Genomic DNA, 18,759 nt, shown 5'->3' with positions numbered 1-18,759 from the left:
GATATTAATCTGATAAAAATGATGATTTACCCATATCGGGAGCATGAGGAAGGGAATAAGTATCTGTCTGGGGACAGAGGAATTGCAAGAGTACTAAATCCTGTCTTTCACAGTAAGAAGCCAGAAGATAATATACAAAATAAGAAAGAGTTGGGGCCAGCCCGGTGGTGCAGCAGTTAAGTGCGCACATTCCACTTCAGCGGCCCAGGGTTCGCCAGTTCAGATCCTGGGTGTGGACATGGCACCGCTTGGCAAGCCATGCTGTGGTAGGCATCCCACATATAAAGTAGAGGAAGATGGGCACGGATGTTAGCTCAGGGCCAGTCTTCCTCAGCAAAAAGAGGAGGATTGCCAGCACACGTTAGCTCAGGGCTAATCTTCCTCAAAAAAAAAACAAAGAGTAACATATGCATGTAATTTAAAAATATAATGGTAATTACCAGGAACAAATGAAATTGGTTGCCTCTAAAGAAGGAAGAGCAATCAGGAGCAGTGGGAGGAAGGCAGAGAATTACTGTTTCTTATAAGTCTTATAACACTTTGACTTATTAAATTATGCACTCGTATTCATGATAAAAAAATAACATGTTCTCAAATGCCTGGCATATAGTAAATGCTCAAAAAAATAAAACAGAATAGAGACTCTTACCCTTTTATTTAAGTGGAACCTACATTATTATAGACCAGTTATCTTGGGAATCATCAGACAATGAGTCTACTTTGAGGCATCTATGCCCAATACTTATATCATACTTGAGAATTAGAATTTTAAAAACAATTATACTTCACAAGCAATGGCTCTTCCATTCTTCCACTACTCTGATAAGAAGTACCTGGTCCTCAGTAAGATTCTCAGCATCCCAGTTGCTGCAACGAAGTAGAAGGGACTTGTCAAGGGGAAAGTTCAAAACAGTCTCAGCGAGTGATTTCAGGCTAAGCCCATTACAGAGCAAATTGTTTCTACAAGAAATACATAAAATCAAGTGTGAAAAATAGGCAAAGGATGACTACAGGCAAATCAAAAAAGACACAGAAAAGGCCAATAAACAGATGATAGATATTCAATCTTACTAGACACTTCATAAAATAAAAATTATATATAATTTTTTGATCTATCAGATTGTGAAGATTTTTTAAAATATCCACACTATTGGTGGAGCATGAAGAATCAGAGAGTCTAATCTAAAATTTGTGAACTTTACATTTATACAACCCTTATGAAAAAGGGTTTAACAATAAATAGCTATCAAAATTTTGAACATGACAATTCTCTGATTCAACAATTCCACTTCTAGGAATTTATCCTAAGGACAAAGGTATATAAAACAATCTTATCTGCAGCACTATTTATAGCAGCAAAGAATTGGAAACAACCTAAATGCCCATCAACAGAAGACTGATTAAACTCCATACAGCTACTAAAAATAAGGAAGTGGATCTATATTGATGTGAAAAGATGTCCATGACATATTAGGTAAAAACAGACCGTGAAAGAAAACATGTTTGCTTTCTGTTAATACATACACTACAATACTACATAAGAAATGTGGGTCTGCGATTCCAGGTATGTGAGAGAGAGGAAGCACAAAGACATACTAGAAAGATATTCATCAAATGTTAGTGATATTATCTCTAATATCTAATAGTGATATTACCTCTAATATCACTAACATTTGGGATTTGAGGTGATTATATATCTTCATTATGTTCTTGTATATTTGAAGTGGCTAGTGATCATGTATTACTTTTCAAATTTGAAAAATAAGGCTATTTTCATTGAGGGGGTGAAGGTACAATAAAAACAAATAATAATCTTTCTGCTCTTCAAATACTTTGATTAAAATAGCTGCAGGATGGTGAAAAAAATCAATTTGTCAAGGATTGGAGACTCCAAACAAGAGATAAACATGTTAAGAACACGCAGGTCTACAAAAGTGGAGCTGACTTCCTGGTACCCAGCGAGAGACGAGAAGTTTCAGAGCAGGAAGGTTGGGGGTGGAGGTCCCTGTCAGCGTTACGACAGGCAGGATTCCCTCAGGTACAGCAGGAAATGAAATCATTATAACAGTGAAGAACAGGAAGTCTTCCCTTACAAAAACAACTAGTAAACTGATGGATTTCATCACCCCTAAAAAGCACTGACTGACCAAAAAGTAAAAAAAAAGGATCCAGACACACTTAGGTAAAATACACAAGGTCTTGGTTCAATTCATGGCAATTATGGATTTGGGGAAGACGTAAAACTTTCTTTTGTTTTATTAGAAGTTACAAAAGTAATGAATGCTTATTATTAAAAATTCAGACAATAAAGCAGCATACTGGGTGACAAGTGAAAGCCCTGCGTCCCACTCCCCACTCCTCAGGAATAATGACTCCTAACAGCATGCTGGGGCCCCTCCAGGCTTTTTCTAGGCACAAACAGATGGTTAGATGGAGAAGTAGATAGAGTTTTTTGATATTTGTTTTGTTTTTTGTCCTACAACTTTCTCTATCACTTAATGTATCAGAGACCTCTTTCCACGACAGTAAATGCAAAGGTCCTTATTTCATTCTTTTAAATAGCTGTGAAATTTTTCAGGCATGGATATTCCATAACTTTTGAAATCATACCCTCATTGAAGAACAGTACTTAGTTTTTGTGTATTTAATTCCATTTAGGTCATCTTTTTTTTAAATGTCATATTTGGGAAGGTTCACATTTCTTGAGGGTGAATTAAAAACAAGACACCACTTTTGCCACTTCAAAGTTTCACTAGGAAAGATTCCAAAATCATATACCATAACCTCTATAATAAATCATCTTCAGTTAACATATAATAAAAGATATAAATAGGATGAAGAAAAGAAAACAGTGTTACCAAAGAACAACTGTGCCCCCTCCCAAAGTCAGCTGAAGGTAACACCTACGGCAAACCTCAGGAGCAACCTATAGCTAAGAGGGCTAAGTATAACTTTTGCACTAAAATATCACATTTCTTACACTATGATGTCACAAAACTTTAATTTCACTACTAAAGTATTCAATAATAAAATAAGAATATTTTAAATTTTAATAAAATTTCATTAAAAATTGAAAGGGCTGATAAATGCTTCATTCTTATTTTTAAAGAAGTTCATGGTAATATTAGCTTTGGCCCAATTCTTATTTTGACACTTGGCCATTCTGCATTTAGCCAAACAGAGAATTCAGTGCACCTCTAATTTCTAGATATTCATAGAGAGGATTGTAATTACATAGGAAGATCTGGACGGACAAACCCATTGGATGATGGTGCTGAAGGTGGTAGTGATGCTGATGAGGACGATGACGTAATAGTTGAAATTTACACAGGACTCTCTGTATGTCAAACACTGTTGCTAAGTCCTTTACATAGCTGATCTCATTCAATTCTCACACCAATCCTGTGAAGTGGGAACATCAGTATGTCTGCTTTACAGATGAGGGAACTGAAGAAGAGTGAGGTTTGGCAACTTGCCAAAGGTCACCCAGCCTGTAAGTGGCAGATGGGACTCCCTCCCACACAGTCTGCTCCAGAGTCAATCTAGCCACTCCGCACACCGCCTAAACAGCAGAGAGTAATAGTGCGTGCCTCCGGGGAGGCGGTGCCAGAGGGAGGAGGGCCTGATGACAGGTGGCCTTTGCTGTTAGACTCCAAATACTTCAAATTTAGGCAAGAAAAAGAAAGAAAAGGTATCCAAACTGGAAAGGTTAATAATTTTAAATACAGTAAATATTTTAATGTTACCTGAAAAAAATTGATACTTTATTTATGAGTTATTTTTACATTAGCCAAACTACTAAGCTAAAATTTCATTTCATACTAAAAAATTATGGTAAACCCAGATTTTGATCAGGCCTTCTTAGTTTATCAAATCCTCTAGCCTTTTAACGTGTCATTTAAGGCAGGGAGAGAGGCTGTTTCAGTCCACATTCTTAAAACAAGGACCTGTATGCATACACGAGAAGGTAATTGTGACTCCCTAACAGAAAAGGTAGAACAGAATTTCCACAGGAACAGAATTCCAAGGGGAAGGGAAATCTCTCTTCCTGGCAGTAAAGGGTTAGGTCTACCATCATTTTTGGCCTAAAGCAGGGTGAGCCAGGGTTGCAATGGGAGAGGTGGGGACTCTGGCAAGTTGAATGGAGCATGCTCATCTAAAGAGAACAGCTGCTCCCCAGCCAGTTGTTGCCATCTAAAACCGTTGACCTCATGTAGTCAAATCATCTAATTTTTCAAGGGAAGCTAGAAATAAAGATTTTTACATTAAATCTTCTGTATTTAAACTAAAGTTTCCAAAAAATATCATATGGGAAAAAAACAAAAACAACAAAACATCTGCAGCTCTAATTTAGCCAGTGGGGCCATCAGTTTATAACCTGTAGCTTACAGAGACACCTTATTAACGTTTCATCTAAAAAGACCAATTCTAGGTAACTAAAGTTTTTTCAGAAGTTAGAGTATTTCCTCACAAATATGCATCTCAGAAGGTTCGAGGCTTCTAAAGAATTTTAGATGCTGTATTATTGAGTCTCAGTAATCTACAAATCTTGCTAAAATATCTTCCCCACAGGACAGGAATTCCAGCATTCAGACAAACCATACCTCTGCCTCATGGCTAGGTATCGGAGGTCCAGGCACCCCTTAACAACGAGGCCATAGTCCTGCAGAAGCTTGCTGGCATCTTCTGAACATCCTACTCCAACTTTTAAAATAGTGTCATCGGCCAAAATGTCCAGTAACGTTTTTGGTAGTGTTTTTCCTCCACAGACCAGCTTGGGCAAGCGAACCAAGACACAGAAGCCACTTGGGGAGGCCATTTGAAGGAGTGACAGAGGACTGGCTTTGCCTTCCAAATTCACCTGCAACAGAGGAAAACGGCCAGAGTTCACACTGTAACACAGCACCAAGCACAACACGAAACTGGCAAAAAAGTCTACGAGGTACTTCCTTAACTTCCCAAAGTGAGCAGCTAACCGGATTGTGGTTCAAACCTAAGGATGAGCCTATGTTAACAAACGCAACAGACTCAGTCAAGCAGCAGCCTAAGCAAAGGTTACTGAAGGCCCAAACAGGAGCCTGAAATATGAGCAGTGCATAAATAGGGACCAGCTGGCACGGAAGAGCGCTGGGGTACGCACTGGCAGAGTCATGTGAAACATACTGGTTTTAAAAGGCCACGGAGTAGAATGCCAAATGAAACATACTCTTTTCATTATCTAAACTCCCTAACATAGGCGCTAGTATCTCATTTACCTCATCATCACTGCCTCAAGATCCAATTTTTAAAAAGAGGTAGGAAATACAGTACTATAAATAAGTGGTATTGCCAATATAATAAAATCCTAGGAGCACAAAGTGCTTTCTCAGCATTTTATGGTCACAAATGTTGCTCATAAAAGAAAAAATGTACATTGTGTATAAGCTAGGATCCTTCTATCTTAAGAAATGAAAAAACTTTATATATTAACTGATCTAGATTTAATTTTTGTGAGGTAATAAACTGGAGAAAATGGTGAAAGCCAAGGAAGTTATTTCCAGAAAAATTTACATACAAAATTCACATTAATTAAAGGTTCCCTAAAGTGATCCACCGAACCCAGGTTAAGCATCCAATAAATTCCAATCCTCATTTTTCAGGAGAGGAAATTTAAAGCCTAAAACCGTAGCAGTTTGCCCAAACACAGAGAGAGAGAATGGCAAATTCAGCACTAGAAACTGAATTTCCCAGTCTCTAGAACAATAGTTCTCAACCAAGAGTGATTTTGCTCCCCCTACCCCCACCCCCGGGGACATCCAGCAAGGTCTGGAGAAATTTTTGATTGTCACAACTTGGAGGAGGGTACAATGGCATCTAGTAGTTAGAGGCCAGAACGCTGCTAAACATCCTACAATGTCCAGGACAGCCCCTCAAAGAACCAGTTCTCTCACCACCATGTATCAGTGCGCCGGGCACTGCACCAGGCGCCACTTGGATATAAAGTTACAGAAGAGGTGGGACCTGCCTAAAGGATTATAACCTCATAGGTGGAGTATGATACACACAAGCTCACACCTGCAGAGATGACATGGTAAATACCGAAGGAGTGGTTCACACATAGTTTACAAGTACTCAGAAGAGAGGTATTTCACAGTTGAGGTGATCAAAATCACAGAGGGGAAACAGTCAAGATCACAAAGAGTTGCTGCTAAAAACAAAATTCAGGAGGGCCTTCACCCTCAACTTCTACTTTAGTGCCAAGTAAAACCGCGATTCCCCAAGATTCCCCCGCTCAGGCTCTGCTCTATCAGTGAGGGCATTTCCGCATCCTCCCGTGAAAGCGTGCCAGTTTGATCTCTAATGTGTCTGTTTCTTGGGGTTCGGCCAAGGTGAAAAAGACCTACAAAAAACTTGACTACTGGCTTCTATTATATACCAATTCATCGAGATGTGGCCAAACTGCCATTTTAAATGAGTAAGTCCCTCCCTCTGTGATACCAGCTCTCTCCAAGAAAAAGCTGTAAATCTCTACTTTCAATATTTAGCACTGCTCATTTGACATAATCCTCACTGTGAATTCCTAAGGCCGGATCTTTGTACATCTTTTCAGTCAGGTTCCATTCTCTAAAATACATTAAATAAATAGAGACACAGAGATAGGTAAGTTGTCTTTTTAACACTGTTTCTGGATTGTGCTTAAGATCCAATGTATCACAAATTTCTCCCACTAGGAATCCAAATGTTTATGATTCCACTAGATACCAAATTTACACTGAACGTGTAATTGGAAGAATAATGCTTCTAACAGTCAGTTTGGCTTAAAAAAAAATCTATATTTATTTCTCATATTTCCCCCTTTTGCTTTCTTTTTTTTTTTAAGATTTTATTTTTTCCTTTTTCTCCCCAAAGCCCCCCAGTGCATAGCTGTATATTCTTCTGTGGGTCCTTCTAGTTGTGGCATGTGGGACACCGCTTCAGCGTGGCTCGATGAGCAGTGCCATGTCGGCACCCAGGATGCGAACCAACAAAACACTGGGCTGCCTGCAGCGGAGCGCACGAACTTAACCACTCAGCCACGGGGCCAGCCCCATCCCCTTTTGCTTTCTAATGTCTTTTAGCCTTGACATCACTTACTACTCATGGAAAACAATGGAACCCTTGGCTTACCAATGTTATATCTAATAGGAAAAAAATGACATTTTAATTTCATTAGCATTATTTAATCCAGTGGTTTCTGATTTTTTTTTTGATTAGTCAATTCATATAAAAAGTATTTGGGACATACACTATATATGCATATGGACTTATAAATTATATACTGATGTGTTAGAGACACTATTAAATATATACAAAAGTAAGAATTTTAAATGAATGATGCGATCAATCATTTATAGACAAAATTTCTAACACTTTTTCTGTATTTCAGTGATTCACTTAGAGAGCACTGGTTTAGAGATCCTCCTTCCTAAGGGCCAGTGGATAATCCATTTTAGCTTCAGGATTCTTAAAAGTCCAGAGCCGATAAAACTTTCTGGAAAAGCCCGTGATTCTTTAAATGACCCCAGGATGGCAGCAGAGAGTAAAGAATGATCTGGGGCCATATTCCAGGCTGGAACAGGTTAACTAATAAGCACCCCTAGTCTGTGGAGTTTATCTATTAGTTAAATTAATACCACGACTTTGAGACAGGAATGAGCTTGCCTTGTTCAAGTGACAGAATGAAGACCCAATGAGGTTAGAAAGTAATAAGAGGATGGGAAGAAAACAGGAAACAAAATCAGAGGTGTTGAGAGAGACCAGAGCATGTAAGTCCTTAATAACATGTAAGTAAAACATCTTGATTTTATCAAAGCAATGGGAGGGTTTTAAGCAGAAGACTGACATGATCTGATGTGCATTTTAGAAGACCACTTTGGTTACTGTATGGAGAAGAGATTCTAGGTGCACAAGAGTCCAAGAGGAGGCCAGTCAGGAGGCTACTGCAATAGTCCAGACGAGAGACACTTGAGGCTGGACTAGGGAGAAAGTAGAGATGTGGAGAAGCAGACGGGTGCAAAATCTATTCTGAAGATAGCTCTGGTAATACTCTCTAAATGGGAAGGGAAGAGAGGGGTTAGTAGTAAGGAAAAGGGAGTGGACCTCAGGCAGGACTGAAGCCTGGGCCTGCAGAAGGATGCTCTTGGGAAAGTAATCTTCACTTCATTCATTCTTTACTGCATCAATTATTTGTACCTGTTAAGCAAGGACGTCTGTAGTCAGAAACTCCAGAAAAAAATCAGGCAAGAGACAGGGGCCAGGAAGATATTTAACATATCTGGGGCCAGCCCTGTGGCTGAGCAGTTAGGTTCGTGTGCTCCACTTTGGCAGCCCAGGGTTTCACTAGTTTGGATCCTGGGCACGGACATGGCACCGCTCATCAGGCCACGCTGAGGTGGCGTGCCACATAGCACAACCAGAAGGACCTACAACTAGAATATACAGCTACATACTGGGGGGTTTTGGGGAGAAGAAAAAAAAAAAGATTGGCAACAGATGTTCGCTCAGGTGCCAATCTTTAAAAAAAAAGAAAAGATATTTAACATACCCACCCCCACCTCCCCAGGAGAAAGGCAATAACAGCTTCTAAAACATGGCAGCATCCTCATTTTGTGCAGGTGAGTTATCCATAGTTGTACATCACCATGGTAACTCTAGGGGATCTGGAAACCATGCCTCTATTTTCTAACAAGTGTTAGTTCCTGCATTCCATAACCACTTCTTTGAATTTCCATATATTTTGGCATTAAAGAAACAACATACTATACCTGCCTGTCTGTGTGTTTGACTTTCAATGATATCACTTCTGTTAGAAAACCCTTAGTGGGGAGGATGTCTCCCTGATTTTAATCTTAAAGGCAGAGAAGACTAGGGATAATACAGGTTTGGGAAGAAAAATCAAGAGTTCTGTTAGGAACACGTTCAGTTTGAGATGACTATTAGACCTTCAAAGGGAGACGTCAAGGAGGCAGGTGGATAAAAAAGGCTAGAGTTGTAATTTCGAGTCATGAGCATATGGATGATATTTAAAACTATAAAAGTAGATGAGATCACTTAGGCAAAGAATGTAGATTAGAGGACATAAATTAGTGGTCCATGGACCCATATGCTAACCCACAGATGTGTTAAATATTATTTTTTGGTCTCCATATATTTAAAAACTTGTGCCAGAATTTAAAAATTAGTAGAGTTTACATTTTCTTAAAATCTATATTCCAAGTTTTTCTTAAAAGAAGTGGACAATCTGGCAACACGTACAGCAGCTTCCTCTTTTATATAAGGCATGAATTCTCTCATTCACCAGAATGTCTTCTAAACACTGAAGCCAACTATCATTTTTCATTTCTCATTTATTTGTACACCACTGTTTTCCTAATACAAAGGAATAATTCTCAATATCTCTGTCTCTATCAAAACTAGGAAAATGGAAGATAGATCATACAGGCCTTGTGTTTAAAGAAAAAGTGAAGAAGCATACTTCTTTATGAAATTTAAGAATATTCTTATGTATCCCAAAATGCAAACAATCACTCTACATCCTTCATTTACATTTCCTGTCTGGACCTCATAGGAATCTGAGTTTGCAGTCTCTGGGGTGGACACAGAAGGACCAAGCCTGAGCCATCTCAGTATTTAGAAGTCAGATAGAAGGGGGACCAGAAAAGGAAAAAGAGGAAAGAACAGTAAGACAGGAGATAGGAGAATGTGAGGGCATAAAAGCCAAGAAGAGAGTGTCTAGCGTAGGAATTGTGCAGGTGCTCTTGAGAGCTGGAATAATATGAGTCCAAACAAGTGTCCATTGGATTAGAAAACAACAAAGCCATCAACTTCAACAGCGTCAGTGGAGTAGTACGGTAGGATGTCAGATTAAAGTAGGCTGAAGAATAAATGGAGAACAGCAAATTATACCCAAGTGAGTAGAAGAAAAGAAATAATAGAGAAAGAGCAAAAATCAATGAACTAGAACACAAACATACAATAAAGATCAACAAAGCCAGAAGTTGGTACTTTGAAAAGACTAATAAAATTGATAAACCCATAGAATGAGTAATCAACAAAAAAAGGGAAAAGCACAAATAAGCAATGTCAAGAATGAAAAAGGAGCCATCCCTACAAATCTACCAGACAGGAAAAAAAATTGTCAGAGGATATTATAAACAAGTTTATACTTATAATTTTAAGATTTGAAACAGGACAGATTCAGATGAAAAAACTAATCAAAACAGACTTCAAGAAACAGAAAATATGAACCACCCCAGAACTATTACAGAAACTGAAGCCATATTTCAAAAACTTCCTTAAAAGAACACTTCAGATGGCCTCACCAGATCCTAATCAAACATTTAATGAGTGAGTCTTACACAGACTCTTCCAGGGAACATTTAAATAAGGAACAGCCCTAACTTGTTGTCTGAGGCCAGCATAACTGCATCAAAATTTGACAAGGTCATTTTCAGAAAGCAAAATTATAAGCCCATATCACTCATGAACACAGATTTTTTTTAATCCTCTAAAAAACATTAGCAAAATGAATTTGACAATGTATACAAAGAATACAACATGGTGACCAACTTGGATTTATCTTAGGAATTCGAAAATCAACATATTTCACCACAACAGAATAAATAAGAAAAACTACATAGTCATCTCAAGACACACAGAAAAAGCACTTGATAAAATTCAACAACTATTCATGATTTTAAAAAAACTCTTACCTAAAATCGTCCCCTTTGCAACAACATGGATGAACCCTGAGGGTATTATGTTAAGCGAAATAAGCCAATCAGAGAAAGACAAACACCGTATGATTTCACTCATATGTGGAAGATAAACAAACTCGTGCACAAAGAGAACAGATTAGTGGTTACCAGAGGGGAAGGGGGTGGGGGCAGGGCGAAATGGGTAAAGGGGCACATAGGCAGGGTGACGGATAAAAACTAGACTATTGGTGGTTAGCATGATGCAGTCTATACAGAAACTGATATATTTAATGTACACCTGAAATTACCCAATGTTATAAACCAATATGGCCTAAAAAAATTATAATAAAAATCTGGGTAGGTCCAGGCCTGCAAGAAACAGATCTAAAAAGAACACCCTTTAGTAAAAAACAAAACAAAAAAAATTATTATTTTATCAAACCAAAAATAGAACTGAATGTATTTAATCTGGTAAAAGGATCTACAAACAAACCTACTGCAGATATCATGTCAATATGACAATGCTGAAGGCACAACGTTGAATAGAACCACTTCCGAAAACAGTTGGAAACCACGGGTACACTCTTACACTACTGATAAAGTAAGGTAAGGAGGGCAAATTAGTTAAAACTACCTTGGAAAACAGTTTTGACTATCTGTAAAAGTTAAAGATACATATATAAACTCTACAACCCAGGACTCCACTCATAGACGCCTATGCCAATAATAATGAATGCACACGTTCGTTGCAGCATTTCTTTGTAAGAGCCCCAAACCATGAACAACTCAAATGTCCATCAGTACTACAATAGATGAATAAATTGTCATGTATTTATACAACGGATCACTACATGGCAATGAATCACAGTCACACACAACAGAGGTAAATCTCACAAACATAAGGTCAAGCAACAGAACCCAGATACAAAAGAATATATATTTGATGGTTTCATTTATATTAAATTTAAAAAGCAGACAAAACTAAATTACAATAGTTAGGGATGCATGCTTGAGTAATAAAAGTATAAAGAAAAATAAGAAAGTAACTATCATGAAATCAGGATAACAGTAACCCTTAGAGGGGAGGGGAGAGACAACGATCACAAGGGGTGCAAGGGCAGCTTCTGGGGTACTGGCAACCTTCTGTTTCTTGACCTAGTTTCTAGTTCCACAGCTGTTCTCTTTAGATAAATCATTTAGCTGTTTATTTTTGTTTCAGGCACTTTTCTTGATGTGTTTTATTTCACAATAAAAAGGTAAAAAAAAAAAAAAAGACTCAACAGGCAAGTTAAACACCAGATTAGACAAAGCTAAAGAAAGAAAAAGGGAACTGTCAAAGAGACCTGAAGAAATTGTGCAGAATGAATCCAGAGACTAAGATACGTGAACTATACAAGAGATTACAGACATGTAGGATTGCATGAAAAGTTGAGAATACAACTGATCAAATTCCAGCAAGAAAGAATAAGGAGGAGGAGGGAAAAAAAGAAGAAAAAACAAGGTAAAGACAATCTTCAAAGAGAATTTTAACTTTAATAAAAGACACCTATCCTTATATCCAGATCTCTCTCTGAATCTCAATATGGAAGTACAGAAAGAAGACGGTGCCTAGTCTCATCCCAGTAAATCTTCAGAACCACAAACTCAAAGAGAAGATCTTAACAGGAGATAACAAAAAATTAGATTACTTATAAGGAATCAACATTCAGACTGACAGTTATTTTCAACAGCAACAATGGAAGCCAGAAGACAATGGAATACTACCTTGAAAATGATGATAAGTTTCCAAGCTAGAATTTTATATCCAGTGAAAATATCTTTCAAGATCAAGAGCATAAAACAGACACTTTCAAAATAATAACAATGATAATAAGTTTATTATCAATGAGCCCTCAAGAAATGAACTTCCGAAGGATGACCTTAAAGAAAATGATTCCAGGGGCCAGTCTGGTGGCATAGTGGTTAAGTTCAGCACACTCTGCTTTGGTGGCCCAGATTCACAGGTTTGGATCCCAGGTGAGGACCTACACTACTCATCAAGCCATGATGTGGCGGTGACCCACATACAAAATAGAGGACAGATTGGCACAGGTGTTAGCTCAGGGTCAATCTTCCTCAAGCAAAAAGAGGAAGATTGGCAACAGATGTTAGCTCAGAGCCAATCTTCCTCACCAAAAAAAAAAAAAAGAGAGAAAGAAAGAAAAGAAAGAAAATGATTCTAAAAAGATCTGAGAGAAAAGGAGAGACGAGCAAAGAAAAGGGTAAGTAGTGGCTGGCCCCGAGGCCAAATGGTTAAAATTCCATGCACTCTGCTTTGGCAGCCTGGGTTTGTGGTTTCAGATCCTGGGTTTGGACCACTCCACTCATCAGCCATGCTGTGGAGGTGTCCCACATACAAAAGAGAGGAGGACTGGCACAGACGTTAGCTCAGGGCTAATCTTCCTCAAGTAAAAACAAAACAAAACAAAAAAGGATTGAAACAGATGTTAGCTCAACGTGAATCTTCCTCACACACGCAAAAAAAGAAGGGTAAACACTTTGGCAAATCAAAACAAATACTGACTGTCTAAAACAAGAACAAAAACAATAACTAAACAAACACACAAAGCAAATGAAAGAGAAAGGGAAACAGAAACGGAAGAAAGGAGAGAACAAAGATGGATGACTGTCACGAAGTTTTTCGTGTAGCAGCTATCAGGGAAATGCAGTCACACCCGAAGGAGAGGTGGCGTCCAGCAAGAGTTCAACACCTATTGAAAGTCAAAATGAAGTGAGTTTTGGATTATTTGCCACTTTAATTTATCCTCGAGTCTGCACAGTGATTCAATGTATTACCATTGAGTCAAGTGCTGTTACTAACTATTCACCTCACACTACCCTGTAGCTGCTACAGTTACACTTCATTTAGTTGGAATAATCCCGATATTCACAAATGTGAATTTTCCTAAGCTACTAAAGCTCACTGTTTACTAATGTTTTCTTCTATTGTTGTTGGTGTAAATATTTCTAAAATGATATAGAAATAAGTAAATATTTCTAAAACGATATAATTTCTTATACAGAATCAACTAAAAGTACCTAATCTTTCTTGATGGCCCAAGGTCAATGGTATAAACAACTACTACTATTGCTGATGTACAGAAATACCCAGTAGCTAAGGTGAAGGGCCTGGGTGACTACTAAACACTGCTCTCTTCTCGGTCGTCACTGAATTGCATCTGGCAGCCCTTCCTACCGCCTCTGACCTTGTGGCAGCTATTCTGCTTAGGGCCTCTTTTGATTACATTTCCTGGCTCTTGGCTGTACTCTGGATATCCAGAAGACATATGTCAGGGATGTTGGCAAGGTATTATGCTGAATTAACAAAAGATGATAACTATGATTTATTTACATTTTTGTAATATCTTCTGTGTCAAGGAGATTAAAGTTCACTCTGTGAATCAGAAGGATGGAAGAGCAGGGGTAACACATTATCCTCACCACAACGATGAAACAACTCCCCAAAGTAAAGCTATTAGAAAAATCAACCAGATAGCTAGAAAGCCCTGGGCTCAAATGCTGGTTACTGGCTTTGTGGCCTTGGACAAGTAACTAAACTTTTTTATGCCTCTGTTTCCTATCTGTAAAGTGAAGATAATAACAGTTTCTTCCTACATACGATTATTGTGAAAATTAAATGAGATGATGCAAACAAAACAGCACAGTGTCTGGCTTGGAGTAAACAATGTTTCAAATTTTAACTGTTATCTTTTTAAATCCTAATTTGTGTAATAATTCCCATTTAAACAGACTTCCTTAACTACATTCTCCACAGCATCCTTAGGAAAATACTAACAAAAATATTAATAGTAGCTATTACTGAACATTTACTATGTGTTAAAATTGTGCTGAAGTCTTTATAGGGGTGATCTATCTGAAGCCTTAGGAAAGCCCTGGGAGGCAGATGCCATTACAGCCTATTACAAACAAGTACACTGACCTCAGGGAGGGCAAGGAGCTTGTCCAAGTCTACAGACAGTAAGTGGTAAAATGGAACTCATACAGCTCTGACTCCAGGATCCATGATTATAAGCACTCCCCTGTCCAGAGAAGAGAAGCAGCTTCTCCTTCTGCTAAAATCTACTTACAAACAAGTTGTGAACAAGCCAATTCTCCTTTAATCTTATACTCTACTTGACTATTCAAGGTCCCTAGTTGGAAAAGCAGAAAAGATTTATTTGTTTCATTTCACTTTCTTTTTTTTAAAGATTTTATTTTTCCTTTTTCTCCCAAAGCCCCCCGGTACATAGCTGTGTATTTTTAGTTGTGGGTCCTTCTAGTTGTGGCATATGGGACGCCGCCTCAGCAAGGCTTGATGAGCGGTGCCATGTCTGTGCCCAGGATTTGAAGTGGCGAAACCCTGGGCCACCTCAGCGGAGCATGAATGTAACCACTCGGCCACGGGGCCGGCCCCTCATTTTGCTTTTTAACTTACCCACTCACAGTCAATTCCAAGTACCGGGAAATCTTCTAGCTCACTCCTCAGCAAGGGCTCGATCTGATCCCACTCTGCCCCGTGAGACACAGTCACCACCTTTGCCTCGAGGATCTTCTCCTCCCACGAGGCTCTGGGGGCACTGGGGCGCAGCTGCTCTTCTTCCGGAGGGGGCGGCTCTCTCCTGTCTCGTGCTTGCTGCTGCTGCTGCTGCTGCTGCTGCCGCCGCAGGGTCACACAACTCGTTTTACTTCTCCGGCGCTGGATGCCTTTCCAGAGGACAAACCCCCCCACAGCCACACCAAGAAGGGTGGTCACTGTCAAAGCCACTAAGTGTCTCGACATCTTTGACTTTTCTGCTGTCTAGGAAAGCATATCACTAATCCCACAACCTGCAAAACAAATGCAACAATATGTTTACACACAGAATTTAAACCAATATGGAAACTAGTTTTCCCCTAAAAAGTATTCCATTCCAATCCATGTGCCAGCAAACTAAAAAACTGCTACACCTTTCCACATGAAACAGTGATATGTTAATTTTCTCACTTTCCTACCTTCTGTACTTCATCTCCATCTCCATTCTCACCTGGGGAAACCCCCTTGCTCTCTACCAGTTGCCCGGAGCTCTCCTAACCACATAAGATCATGTCAGTCAAAACAGTAAGCTGGACTCTCACTTCCACTTGCTGATCTATTAGTGAGCAAATTTCAGTTCACAGGTCTTCTTCAACGTGTTTGCACTTTAAACCTTCAATCTCTAACAGCTGAATGGAAACTTCTGCTTTTCAATGAAAAAACTGAATCATCTGTAAGTTGGGGGGAAGATTTCTTTGCTTTTCTGGAAGGTGTGGCCAGTGGGGGACAAAGCACACAGGCTTGAGTAAGCGTGGATTTTCTGTTGCTCCAGAAGTCTCCGCAGTTCTCCATAGAAACAGACTCAGTTATTGAGGGTGAGCTAGGGCAGAACAAAAAGGAAGGCGGGACTAGAAAAGAAAAGGACAGAGCTTAGAGAGAGATCCAAGACGTTCAGGAGGAGCCTGCAAATTGAAATGTCCATAGGGTCAAGACAGGGTAACATAAGCAAGTAAAGCAAGCCAAGCACAAGAAAAGTGACACAGACGCCCCAGTAAATATGTAGGAACCATCTTCATTTCTACCATGAAATAGTCTCCTTATCATTTGTCTTATAACATGGTTTTCTCCATCTTTTTTTTTCCTATTTTTGACAGAGAAATAGGTATATAGTACTATTCTGTACTATTTAAAAAACCACAGTAAAAGCATAACAATAAATGGGAAGCGGCCCTTGGCCTCAGTGATGGAGACGAAACATGGAACAGCAACCACCGAGCACGAGCTGACTGATCCTGTTTGGGAAGAAGGCCCAGTGCCTTCAGATAACTTGAGTATTCAAGGGAAGTCAGATATTGGGATTTTACGTGAAATGTCACCATTTTCAAGTGTCAGCAGCAAATTCACAGTTTTTAAAACACTGTGCCAACCAAACAAAAACACTCTGGGCTCTGGGCTACCCATCTGTGGGCTCTGGTCTAAAATCTGTATTGCCCACAGACTCAGCGATCTGCCAGACTCCACCTACACTTCTCTATGGCTGAGGGTTTCTCATAGAATGTGTACTGTTTTTATCACTTTTAAAAAGATTCAACAGCAAAGTTTTAAAAGTAATTTAATATCTACAACAACCCTGGGCTATAATCATGCCTACAGAAATATTCGGCATTGGAGAGGAAAAATGGAATCACAACAATTATTACACTACTAACGAAAATAGTAAAATGGCTACCCTTTTTAAAAATTATTGGGGGCCAGCCCCATGGCCAAGTGGTTAAGTTCACATGCTCTGCTTCGGCAGCCCAGGGTTTCACCAGTTTGGATCCTGGGAGCAGACACGGCACTGCTCATCAAGCCATGCTGAGGTGGCATCCCACATGTCACAACTAGAAGGACCCACAACTAAAAATACATGACTATGTACCGGGGGGCTTTGGGAGAAAAGGTAAAAATTAAAAAGAAAATCTTTTAAAAAAAACAACAAAAAAAACTATTACTGCGGAAACTGTGCTAAGTACTCATATATACTTTCTCCTAAACTTTTACTGAAAAGGAAACTGAGGCTTAATGAGATTAAAGAACTTGCACAGAGAGATTTCCTAATTAAAATAATCTGAGAAAGGAGGGAGAAATATAAAAAAATAATAAATTTTAAAAAAAAATAAAATAATCTGAGAAGATATAAAAACTCTTCCCTTTCCCATGCTAAACAATACAAATGCTGGAGACAACACTGAGAAGATAAAAGTTTAATACACAATCGAACTCAAAAAGAAGAAAGGGAAATCATCAGAAATGGAAGAGTGGAAGCCCCAGGGATGGGAGGTAACGCTGGGCAGAGATAAAGCTGGTCCATCAGCAGCCCAGGGACAGACGTCTAGGCCACAGAACCAGGGCGTAGCTGGGACCCAAGAGAGTGCCACCTTGTCCATGAACAGGAACCTGAAAGTGTGCACCCACCGTGGCCCAGGCCAGCCACCTGCTCAAGGCTGAGAGCACGACCAGAGTCCCTCAGGAGAGAGCACACCCTCAAGCCTGCACTCTGGACCGGTACAGGGCCCAAGTTATTATTATCCTCCTAAAAGGAAACCCTAAGGAAGGAACTAAAACTAAAATGGTCAGAATTGGTGAATTCTGTTGGGACCAGGCAGAGTCGATCATAAAACTGTTTCATATACACATGTTTCTACCATGCAGGAAACATGCCAGACCTCCCCAGGAGACCAGTCCCTAGATGAGCACTCACCAACAGATCAAAACAAAAGCGAGAAACCCCAGCCAAGCAGGACAGGTCAGAGCCATCAAACAAAAATACCCACATCTGAGATCCGAAAGGGCCTTGAAAGTAAGAACATTCAGGGAAATAAAGGAAAATAAAATCTAAAACATGCAGAGGAGGCAACAGAAAGTAGAAATTCTACATATGAAAAATATCAGTTAAAATTTTTTAATACTCAATACACAGGCGAAACAGCAGATCAGACATAGAGAGAGAGAGAGTTACGGAATTGAAGAGAAACGTGAGGAAGTTACTTAGAACGTAGCCCAGAGACAAGGAGGTAGAAAACATAACAGCGGAGCATGGAGGATGGATTGGGAAACTCAATATCCACATAATGAAGATTTGGAAGACGAAGGAGGTCAGATTTGGTAGAGTTCTCTGAGTCCCAAGCTGGATAAGTTAAATTCGCCCACAAAAAGATTTGTATAAGTTCACCAAGAAGACATAACACTTATAAGCACATATATACACCCAACACAGGAGCACCAAAGTACACAAAGCAACTATTAACAAACCAAAAAGGAGATATTAATGACAACACAATAATAGCAGGGGACCTTAACACCCCATTTACATCAATGGACAGATCATCCAGACAGACAGCCAACAAGGAAACAGTAGATTTAAACAAAAAACTAGACTAGATGGACTTAACAGATATATACAGAACACTTCATCCAAAAATAACAAATACACATTCTTTTCAAGTACAC

General features: G+C 39.2%; 1 protein-coding gene across 6 annotated transcripts in view; it reads right to left on the bottom strand.

The window, feature by feature from the left end:
- EXD2 (exonuclease 3'-5' domain containing 2) overlaps positions 1–18,759 on the bottom strand; it is a 95,798-nt gene that overhangs the window by 13,146 nt on the left and 63,893 nt on the right. For 3 of the 6 annotated variants that reach the window (XM_070249675.1, XM_023627986.2, XM_001500260.5), the window contains 3 exons: positions 15,190–15,581; positions 4,605–4,861; positions 834–960 (listed from right to left, as the gene is read on the bottom strand). In XM_070249675.1, coding sequence (XP_070105776.1) covers positions 834–960; positions 4,605–4,861; positions 15,190–15,534 — 729 coding nt within the window. In that variant the 5' untranslated portion in view covers positions 15,535–15,581. Of the gene's footprint in view, positions 1–833; positions 961–4,604; positions 4,862–15,189; positions 15,582–15,746; positions 16,003–18,759 lie in introns of those variants that run through there. The other 3 variants (XM_023627987.2, XM_005605275.4, XM_014735667.3) reach the window with 3 other exon arrangements.

This window comes from Equus caballus, chromosome 24 (assembly GCF_041296265.1).
Source record: "Equus caballus isolate H_3958 breed thoroughbred chromosome 24, TB-T2T, whole genome shotgun sequence".
NCBI classification, from domain to species: domain Eukaryota; kingdom Metazoa; phylum Chordata; class Mammalia; order Perissodactyla; family Equidae; genus Equus; species Equus caballus.
This window is presented reverse-complemented; position numbering and strand designations above follow the sequence as displayed.